This window comes from Mustela lutreola, chromosome 8 (genome assembly GCF_030435805.1).
Source record: "Mustela lutreola isolate mMusLut2 chromosome 8, mMusLut2.pri, whole genome shotgun sequence".
Taxonomy (NCBI): Eukaryota; Metazoa; Chordata; class Mammalia; order Carnivora; family Mustelidae; genus Mustela; species Mustela lutreola.
In genome coordinates, this window is record NC_081297.1 from 139,493,701 (window position 1) to 139,504,525 (window position 10,825).

The 10,825-nt window shown below is 54.8% G+C and overlaps 1 protein-coding gene across 1 annotated transcript; it reads left to right on the forward strand.

The window, feature by feature from the left end:
* The first annotated feature begins 3,379 nt into the window (after positions 1-3,379).
* HMOX1 (heme oxygenase 1) lies at positions 3,380-9,788 on the forward strand. The gene is made up of 5 exons (XM_059186810.1): positions 3,380-3,537; positions 4,979-5,099; positions 7,160-7,651; positions 8,269-8,368; positions 9,262-9,788. The coding sequence occupies exons 1-5, from the start codon at positions 3,515-3,517 to the stop codon at positions 9,390-9,392; spliced, it is 867 nt and encodes a 288-aa protein (XP_059042793.1). The 5' UTR covers positions 3,380-3,514; the 3' UTR covers positions 9,393-9,788.
* The last annotated feature ends 1,037 nt before the right edge of the window (positions 9,789-10,825 follow it).

Genomic DNA, 10,825 nt, shown 5'->3' on the forward strand with positions numbered 1-10,825 from the left:
ATTTCCTCACCTTTTCCCGTTTCTAGAGGCCGTCGGCTCTCCTTGGCTCCTGGCCTCGCCTACTCCATTCAACACTAGCATCTGCCAGCCTCGGAGTCCTGTCCTGTGTCTCTTGTCATGTCCCCTTCTGTATCTGTCACCCTGCAGCCTCCCTCTTAGAAGGACGGATTTCCGTGATTCCATGAGGCCCACGAGGATAATCCCAGAAAATCTCTCCATCTCAAGAGCCTTCAATTAATCACATCTGCAGAACCCCTTTCTTTTTTGTTTATTTTTTAAATTTTTAAAAAGATGTTATTTATTTATTTACTTATTTATTTAATTGACAGAGAGAGACACACACACAGCGAGAGAGGGAACACAAGCAGGAGTGGGAGAGGGAAAAGCAGGCTTCCCGCTGAGCAGGGAGCCCGATGTGGGCTCGATCCCAGGACCCTGGGATCATGACCTGAGCCAAAGGTAGATGCCTAACGACAGAGCCACACAGGTGTCTCTGCAGAACCCCTTTCACCATGTAATGCAACATATTCAAAGGTGCTAGGGATCTGGATGCAGACATCCTTGGCTGGGTCCTGCGAGGGAGGGGGGGTGGGGCGCATGCGTTATTCAGCTTACTGCCAGAGGACAAAGAATACCATTTGAACCATTCCCATTTCCTGAGGACAGGGAAGGGGAAGTCAGAAAGCTGAATCAGCTCGGAGAAGGACCACAAGCTCAACGCTGAGACAGAGGAAAGAGCCAGATCAGCTCTGCCCCGGCCTCCTCTGTCCCAGGGTTGTCAGTGTGTGGGGTCTATTTTGGGCAAGTCCGGGGCTCTTAGAGAAGCAGTTAGAATGAGAAGCAAGCCTGGGCTGGGAGCCAGGAACCTGTGGTCACTGAAGGTTCTGTGTTGTCCTATGGGTGCAGCCTGGGCAAATTGGTCCCCACTTGGGGCCTCTGCTCCCCCATGTTAAATAAGAAGGAATTCGATCACAGCAGCATTACTTTCTGGGATTCCTGAATTGACAGGCTCTGGATGTGCCTAAGGGAAGTTTTCAGACCTTGACACTCTTATCCCCCAAATTCCTGGGGCACAGATGGACCCCTCTGTGACACGGCGTGGGGTGGGGTGGGGTGGGGTGGGGGGTCAGGAGCATGCGTTCTGGCTCCAAAGTGCCGTTGTTGGAATCCCAGCTCTGCTGTCACTAGCTGTGTGACTTGGGAAAGTTATTAACCTCTCTGTGCCTTAGTGTCTATGTGGACACAATGGAGATGCAACTGACAATAACCCAGAAGGACGATGTCAGGATTAAATGAAATCCTGCACATAAAGGCTCTGCGCACTCTATAAAATTGGGTTAAGATTGCAGTTTGTAACTCAATTCCAGCTCTTTCGGGGCAGCCTAGCAATATGACCACGTTTACCAGAAAGATCTTGTGGTTTATCTCTTCATTCTTTCCAGTCAGTGAGTGCAGAAGGTACCGTCTGCTGCCTGCCAGGCATAGTTCCAGGCTCTGGGATTTACAGAACAAAGCAAAGTCCCTGCCCTCCAGGAAACTCACATTCTAAGGAGGCCATTGGTTTCTAATAGCCCTCATTTCTAGAAAATTGTTGGCAACACTTAAAAAAAAAAAAAAGATTTATTTGAGAGAGAGAGAGAGAGAGAGCATGAACTCGACTCACACAAGTAGGTGAGCTACAAAGGGAGAGGGAGAAGGAGAAATAGGCTCCCCACTGAGCAGGGAGCCAGACCTCCTCCGGCTGGATACCAGAATCCTGGGATCATGACCTGAGTCACAGGCAGGCATTTAACCCACTGAGCCACCCAGATGCCCACTGGCAACTGCCATCTCCGGGAGAGGACACCTCCTCTTGAAATTTTGAAATCCTGGTCTCAGACTGCCTGGGTTCAGACCTTGATTTTAACTCCTCTGCCTTGGTTTCCTCGTTTGTAAAATGGGGATAATAATACCAGCCTGATGGGGGGAATTGTGTGGATCAAACTAGCTAATGTATGTGAGTGTTTAAGTAGTAGCTGATGCGCAGTCAGTGCTCAGTGAACACGAGCTGTTAGTACGGTATCGACAGTTCACAGAAGCCGAGCTGGTTCTACGGTCTGCAGACTAAACTAGACATAGCCCCTCTATCTGGAAGGCCCAGAATCCTCCTGATCGCCACATTGACTTGGTGACCAAAACTCAGGTAAGTGCCCCTGCAAGAGGGTGGCTCACGGGCCAGAGCTCTGACCTCGGATTAGATGCACCCACTGCCCACTTCTTGAAGACTGTCTCCAAGCATCAGGACCTCCTAGACATGCACGGATGCAGGATGCAGCCACCACAGCCCCCGTGCTTGACAGAGCATGCTCAAACTTTACTAGCATTTTTTTCAGATGTGGGGCACTTACTACTTCCATTTCCAAGCAGCATCCCTGTCCCAAGCCAAAGTCACCCTTTTATAATTTCTTTTGTTTGTGTTTTTGTTTTTTAGTTTAGAATCCAGAATGGTGGCATTGGGGTGGGACTTTAGGAAACACCCAGTTTTCTCACCGAGGCTCATCCAGTGACCTGCTCTCCCTGAGTCCTAAATGACGGATCTCCTGCAGACCTAGCTCAGCAGTAGCTCAGACGCGGCCGGCTCTGTGAAGAGAGGAGTCAGCTGTGACAAGTTCTGGAAGAGCGCCCTAGGCATGCTAGCAGGGAAGTAGAATGTGTGACGGGCATGGCTCTCAGGTTGCGTGTGTACCAAGTGCAAAGACAGCTTGGCGGAGGAGGGCAGACTTCGACTCACTCCCAGGTCTGAGTCCTGGTTTCCTGCTTTATGTGTGGCCTGGGGAACACCACTCCCTTGCCTCCTGCCTCAGTTTCCCCGTCTGTAAAACGGTAGTGATCTACCCCACAGAATAAATGTAGAGAGGAACCATAAACACAGCACAGTCTCTAACACTTGGTGCTAAAAAATAAAAATAAATTTAAAAAAAAAGTCCTAAATGTACATATAGGGTGAGAATGAGGAGGCAGGCTGGCCGGGCAGGGTACCCTGGAGAGAGGTGACATCTGGGGAGAGTAGGCTCCCAGCACCGGGAGGAGAGCAGGCAGGGTCTGGGGCTGCTAAGTCCCGGCTGTCGCCCACTAGCCTCCTAGCTTTCTGGACCTTCCAGAATCCCAGGGTGCGCAGGTCCCATCCCGGCATGGGGGCCTCTGTAAGGGACGAAATCACAGGGCTGCTCAGATTTCCAGAAGTTTTTTCTTTTTTCTTTTCTTTTTTTTTTTTTTAAGCGTCCTGTTTTAAATTGCTTTGTTTTCCTTGGGTCATATGACCGCTCCCCCTCCACCCCCGCTGGCCTGGGGCGGGCGCGGCGCGGGTGTTGCAACGTCGGGCCCAATGTGGGGATCAGCTGCTGGCCGCCGCCACGTGACCCGCGGCTGGGATAAATGGACGGCGCGGCCCCGCTCGGCACAGTCACTCTCGCACGTCCTCTTGCGCGTCCGGGAGACGTCGGAGCCTGCCCCGGAGACACCGAACGCCGGCAGGATGGAGCGCCCGCAGCCCGACAGGCAAGCGCGGGGCGCGGGGCGCGGGGCGCGGGGCGCGGGGCGCGGGGCGCGGGGCGCGGGGCGCGGGGCGCGGGGCACCGGCTTCTCCCGGGTGCGCAGCCCCTGCGGCGCCGCCTAGCTCTCGGCTCCAGCCCCTCCCGGAGACAGTGCCGGGAGCCTCTTCCCTGAGTCCCCCAGGGCTTTGAACTAAGGAGCCGGGTTTCGGTCTCAACCGGTGGGGTCGTTAGAGGGAGAAAGGTTATTTACACGTCTGGCTGCCACAGGTTGGGTGATCAGATGGGAGTGTCCCTGTGGTTTTTATTTTATTTTATTCTATTATTTATTTATTTAGACTTTTTAATGTCTTTGGAGGTGCTTTCTGCTTAATCTAGAATCTGTGGGGCTGTGGTGCCTGGGTGACAGTGGCTGGTTCTCTTACCAGAGCCCCCTGGTGGCCACGTCCTCCTCTTACTAGGGATCCAGCCCCTGAAGGAGACACCACAGTGGCTGTCCTGTCCCCATTTTACAGATGAGGACTGCCCTGTTCAGGGAGGCGGGAAGCCCAAGGCCCTCTGGTTAGCAGGTGTCCAAGCTAGGATCTGAACCACAGTCTGTTCACCTCCAAGTGTGGCTCCTTCCCTTCTCCCGGGAGTCTGACCAGCATGTACAGAACAGGGTGATGTTTCTGGAAAGGGTGAGGGAGAAAAAGAGAGAAAGGAGAAATAACTGTTCTGTGGGAGGTGGATGCAGACATAGAGCAAAAATACTCCCAGAAAGGGACTTTTTCTTCGAGTAAAATAGAGTTTTGCAGATTTTTTTTTTTTTTTTTTTTTTAAAGATTTTATTTATTTATTTGACAGGGAGAGATTACAAGTAGGCAGAGAGGCAGGCAGAGAGAGAGAGGAGGAAGCAGGATCCCCGCTGAGCAGAGAGCCCGATGCGGGACTCGATCCCAGGACCCTGAGATCATGACCTGAGCCGAAGGCAGCGGCTTAACCCACTGAGCCACCCAGGCGCCCCTGCAGATTTTTTTTTTAACCCAAGCACTTTCATGATGAGCGTAACATTATAAGAGATGTGTGTCTGAAATATCAACAGAATAAATGAATTAAATCTTGGGTCTAAAGCCAATCGAAGCAATTATGACCTAAAATATGAATGTTCAAAATGCTGGGGCTGCTTCTCACTGGGCCTTGCAAATACCACCCCCCTCCCCCATAGTGACTGGTGCCAGGATTTCCCAGTTGGTTGTGTGACTTGGAGCACATTGTCGGGGCTGCATCCTAAGGCAGTCAGGAACGTTGCCCCTGTATTAGGTGGCAGGCTGGACTGACTTCTTCAGAGAAGCCTGATAGTGCTCGAAGACCTGCGGATACCCAGGTGGTGTCCCCAGGAGCTCCAGCATTCGGAGGAACCCTGCTCAGAGCCACCCTTGTTCACCCTCCCCGCCTCCCCTCTGCAGCATGCCCCAGGATTTGTCAGAGGCCCTGAAGGAAGCCACCAAGGAAGTGCACGTCCAGGCAGAGAATGCCGAGTTCATGAAGAACTTCCAGAAAGGCCTGGTGACCCGAAAAGGTTTTAAGGTATGTGGCCTGGTGGGACAAGCCCTGCTGGAGGACGTAATGGGTGTGTGTCCCAGGCACTCAGGCCAGTGGTTTGAGCAGGGATTGGGACCAGGGACGCTGAGGGACGAGAGGGGCATGTCCAGGGGAATCATTTTGCAGATGACATTGAGGCTTAAAGAGGGAAGGTGGTCTGCTCAAGGTCACACAGCAAATTCACAGCCTGCTACGTGCTGTTGTGGGGGGCAGGGTTTGCTGGGGCTCTAGAGCCATCCACTGAGCACCTGTTCTGTGCTGGGCATTTTACACACTCCGTTGCTGATCTGTGCCCCAGGTCTGGGGAAAGGAAAGCAAGGAAGAGCAGGCCCAGAGAGGTGAAGCAGCTAGCGGGAGGTCACACAGCCAGGAGGTAAATGGGAAAGGCTGAAATCAAACCGAGGTTGGTGTTCCTTCAGAGCCTGTGCTCCTGACCCGAGGCAGGGGGTGGCATGGGTTTGAGCCCGAGCACAGCCACCTCCTCACCAGGCAGACTGTGGGCCGCTTACGACAGCGGGGTCTTCTTAGGCACCCACTCTCTGCTAGGCACGGATTTTTGCTGTTTGCCCACGCAGCTCAGGAATTCATGCAAACAGCGGGCGAGCACTCGAACAATGAGGCCGGGGTCGGGTGCTCAGTCATCAGTGTGAGGACAGGCTTGTTCAGGTTGAATGGGGTTGCTGAGGTGGTAAGCCCTATCCCCCGACTGCTGATACCCCTTCCTTTTGTGGTGTGCATGCTCCCCGCACTTCCAACCAGAGAGACGCTTTGGTGGCAGGTGCTGTGCTGTTCTAGGGGGGTCAGGCCCTTGGCTGCCTCCTGCGACTGCTGCATCTGGTCTCAGCTCCCTCTCCCTGTGCTCCTCCTTCCTTTCTCAAAAAGATGGCATGCACCCAATGGTTGGACTGGGACTGGGGGGCAGCAGGAGCCAGGGAGGTGGCTCCCGGGGTATCCTACCCCCAGCCACTGGGACTTTGGATCTTACCTCTAAGCCTCTAAGTTCGAAGTGAGCATGGAGATCCGGGAGAGAGCCCAGTGCTCACCCAGATGATGCTGAAGGAGGTGGCGTTTATCACCACAGCCGGGGAAATGAGGGCCAAGTGCCATCCTGTGCCTTGTACTTGACCTGGGTCACCCTGCTTGACTCTCCCAGCAGCCCCCTGGAGGACATAGTTGTCCTCTTTGGCAGGGGAGGGGACCGAGGCTGGTCTGGACACAGTTGCTCAGACCTTCAATTACCCAGAGAGGGCGAGTGGCTTACCCCAGGGCCCGCAGCCTGGGCCCGGCTGAGCCCAGGTTCAAACCAGGTCAGCTCACTTCATGACCCGTGTGGTTTTGTATCAGGCTTCCTGGCTTTCTGCCCCCACTGAGAATGTCTGTGGCTCAGAAAGAACTTGGAAACCTCAACCAGAGCATCTTAAACTTTGTCCTCTTTCAAATTCCAGATTGAGGGTTAAAGTGTGATGGGAGGGTCCCCAAGTCAAGCTGTGCCGGGCTGGTCCCCCCCAGACCAGCCTCTGGAGGTGGTGGAGTTCAGAGTGGGTCTCTGGGAAGGAGACTCGGCCCCACAGACAGTCACCTGGAGGTCCAAGTGCAGAGGCGCTGGGAAGCTCCGGTGAATACGTTCTTTCAGGTCTTCCCTTGCTCCAGGGCCGCCTTGGCTCCTGGCAACGCCTGGGCCCGACTCCAGTTTCATTTCTTGCTAACCGTGAGGGCTCACCATCTCCTACCCTCTCCAAGCTTAGCTTCTTTTCTGTAAAGTGGGGATGATAAGTCCTCTGTGGAGTTTTATAAGGGCTGAGTTAGGCTGCGTGTTCATCCGTGGAATACCAGGGTTTCAGGTGTGTCAAGCGCATGGTCGAGTTTTCCCCTGACCTGCCCTCTGCGGTGCTGAGGGGGATGGGGCCGGGGGCAAGCAGAAGGTGGGGGGGCCCTTCCTGGGTGGGTGGGGGTGTCACGAGGGTCTCGCCAAGACCGCCGCGGAGGGGCTGGATGGGGTGTTTACTCGAGGCCAGCAGCCCGACCCGCTCGTGTGACCATTTCAGCTGGTGATGGCCTCTCTCTACCATGTCTACGTGGCCCTGGAGGAGGAGATCGAGCGCAACAAGGACAACCCGGTCTTCGCCCCGCTTTACTTCCCAGAAGAGCTGCACCGCAAGGCCGCCCTGGAGCGGGACATGGCCTTTTGGTACGGAACCCACTGGCAGGAGGCCATCCCCTACACGCAGGCCACCCGGCGCTATGTGCAGCGACTCCAGGAGGTGGGGCGCAAGGAGCCAGAGCTGCTGGTGGCCCACGCCTACACCCGCTACCTCGGTGACCTGTCAGGGGGCCAGGTCCTCAAGAAGATCGCTCAGAAGGCCCTGGACCTGCCCAGCTCCGGCGAGGGCGTGGACTTCTTCACTTTCCCCAACATCGCCAGCGCCACCAAGTTCAAGCAGCTCTACCGCTCCCGCATGAACTCCCTGGAGATGACCCCCAAGGTCAGGCAGAGAGTCCTTGAGGAGGCCAAGACGGCGTTCCTCCTCAACATCCAGGTGAGGGTCTGGCAGCCCGGGGCGGGGGTCGTGGTGAAGCTGGGCCTCCAGGTCTGCCACTGACCAGCTGGGTGGTCTTTATTACCTCAGTCGCCCCATCTATAAAATGGGGATAGAACAGTACCCGCCTCCTAGGGCTGTTGGGAGGGTCAAGTTCATACTGATCATGGCAGGAGCTGGCACAGGGCCAGCCCTGTTCTGTTAGTTTGTGTTCTCTGGGCATGTGATGGGGTACCATTGTAGCCCTCTGTGACCGCACTCGCTGACAATATTGATGTCGTGGGTGCGTGGTTATGTGGCCAGGTTGGCACTGCGGGGAGAGGGGGTCCCAGGTGGCGCAGGTGTGGCCAGGACACAGGGGAAGGGCATGACCAGGATGTCCCCATGGCAGGAAGCTGGTTATCTGCAAGCACATGGGGAGGAGCAGGCAGGCGACACAGATGCACCTGTGACATTTTTCCTCTAAAGCTGGGTGACAGGAATGGGACTGCTTAGTATTTTTCTTCACGATTTCGTGAAGTCATCAAGATTTCTGAGGACAGCTTAAAATACCACCATTGGCTGGGGCCTACCGCCATCTCTCACCGGGTCGGGCTTGTGTGTCTTCTGTCTCTCAGCTATTTGAGGAGCTGCAGGAGCTGCTGAGCCGGGACGCCGAGGACCAGAGCCCCTCACAGGCCCCAGGGCTGCGCCGGCGGGCAGGCAGCAGGGCACAAGGTGAGGCCCCCGGACCTACTGGGATGGGCTCTGTGGGAGGAGAGCCTGGGGCCCGGTGGTCTGTCTCCAGTACCTCTTGGCTGTTCTGTCTTCTGAGTGTTTTAAATGAGAAGCAGGGCATGGGCACAGGGGCCTGGGGCCGTCCTTCTGGTGTGGCTCAGGGCCAGCTGTGCAGCCTCTCCATGCCTCAGTCTTCCCCATCTCTAAAATCAAGGGCAGTCGACAAGTTCTAGTTCATTGGCTTATAAGTACAGACATGCACAGAAAGGACTGTCAGGAGTCCTGGGCAGAGCCTCTTTTTTGTGTGTGTGTGAAGCCCAATGTGGGGCTTGATCTCATGACCCTGAGGTTGTGAACTGAGCTGAGATCAAGAGTCGGGAGCTGTCCTAGCTGTTACTATGCCATGGGACACTGGGAGGACAAGGAACCCCTGGGTCTTTTGCCTTTGCTCCTGGAGCCACCGTCCCCAACCTGTCCTGGGGCTTCCCCACCTGAGCCGGGACCACGTGGAACCCTCTGTTGGCGGAACTGTGCCTGGGAACGTGGGAATGAGGCCAGGTCCAATGGGAGGGGCTGGGCTACCTGGTAGGAGGAGGGGTCTTTGCCCTCATGCAGCAGTTCTCAAAGTGCGGTCCCGTCAAGGCCCTGGAGGGTGTGTTCTCACAGTGTGGGCTGGCTGAAGATGGAAATGTGGACAGCTTCGAGGAGTAGTAAGCTCCCTGTCTTTGGAGGGATCCAAGCAGTGGCCAGAGGGCACCCTGTCTGCATTAGCAGAATCCTGGCATTGAGCAGGAACAGTACTAGGGACCGCTTTTGCTGTGTTTTTCTGGGACCCCCTCATATCTCCCACCTCTATCCACCTGTTGGTGACATTGCCTCCTTCTCTCTTGCAGACTCGACTCCCACAGAGCCTCCCAGAGGGAAGCTCCAGCTCAACGTTCTCTCCCAGGCACCGCTCCTCCGATGGGTCCTTACGCTCAGCTTTCTGGTGGCGACAGTGGCTATGGGGCTTTATGTCATGTGAATGCAAGGGCGCTGGCCCTGTACACTGTGAACTCTGTCCAATGGAGGACATTCTGTAGAGGAACTCTCTCTTGGCTGGCTTCCTTACCTTAGGCATGAGGGGTTGTCGGTGCCCTCTGCCCTGTCGTTGCATCCCTGTCTTTGGGAAGGGAGTCTGTGGCATCTTCCCCAGCCCAAAGCACATCCAGCTCACAGACATGAACTTCCAAAGTGGGATGAGGTATCCTTCCTGGGCCCTCAGCACCCCCAGTTCCTGCAGCAGAGCCCCGAAGACATGGCCAGAAGTGGCAGCTGTCTCGAACCGCCAAGGGTCCCAAGTTCACGGTCTCCTTGACATGCCATGACCTCTTTCTCTGCGGGCCGTGGCGAGTTTTTATATAAATGTGCAAAGATGTTGTGTCTTGTGTCTGTCTTGTTTTTGTTGGAGCCACTCTTTGTTCTTGGCTGCACCTGAGCTCTGGTGTTTTGTTATGTTCTGTTTTTATAGCAGAGTGGGGGTGGGTTTGTGGGTGGGGTGGGGGGGAGGGAGGTGTTTAACAACACTGTGGCCTTGGCCTCTAACTTTTGTGTGAAATAATAAACTCCAGTGCCTGATAGTAACCTGAAGTGTTTTTCTTGGGCTCTGTTACCCTTGGGGAGCTGAACTTTTCCCCGCTTGTCTCTTGAATATTTGTGGGGAGAAGGGGTGAGGGAGGGAGCAGAGGGGGGCCGGTTTCGGAGGTTGGTCTCTGTTCTGAAAATGGGAGGGGTGAGCATTAGGAAGTTGGTGTGCGAATCTTCATGTTGAACCTTGTGTGATGCAAGACTCAGCTTTACTGAGGATGGCATTGCCCTGCTGGGCTGAGATGAGCCGATTTGGGGATAAAATGGACGCAGTTGCTCCCGCGAATCTTTGGGACTCCTGTGAGATCCCTGGGTTCCAATCCCTGCCACTCTGCTTTGTAGCTCTGCCTTTGAGGTTAGTTATTAACCTTGCTGGGGCTCAGTTCTGTCACCTGTAACATGAATACAGTGAGACCTACCTCACCCGCCTGTCCTGAGAAGCAAATGAGATGCAGGTAAAATGCCAGCATCGTACCACATTAGGTCCTATCAGGAAATGAGGCTGATCAGGGGTTTGTGATTTTTGCGAAGTGATTTTTGTGCTGTGTGTGTGAGTCGCTTCACCTGTGCCCCCTCATTTAATCCTCGCCGCAAGCCTGTGAGGGGGTGCTACCACTCTGGGGGGCGGGATGGATTTAAACCAGGTCTGTGCACCTCCAAAACCCCACGTTCCCCCTTCCCTCAAGTCATGAAAGCCGCTGAAATCTTAATAGTGCAGCTTCCCAATTCTGGCAAGTCAAAACCCCTCCCTGAAGGTGTGGTTGGGAAAGCAGAAGACCGAGCATCTTAGCACCACTAATCTCCAAGGACTGGGAGTCAGGAGAGCGTTGT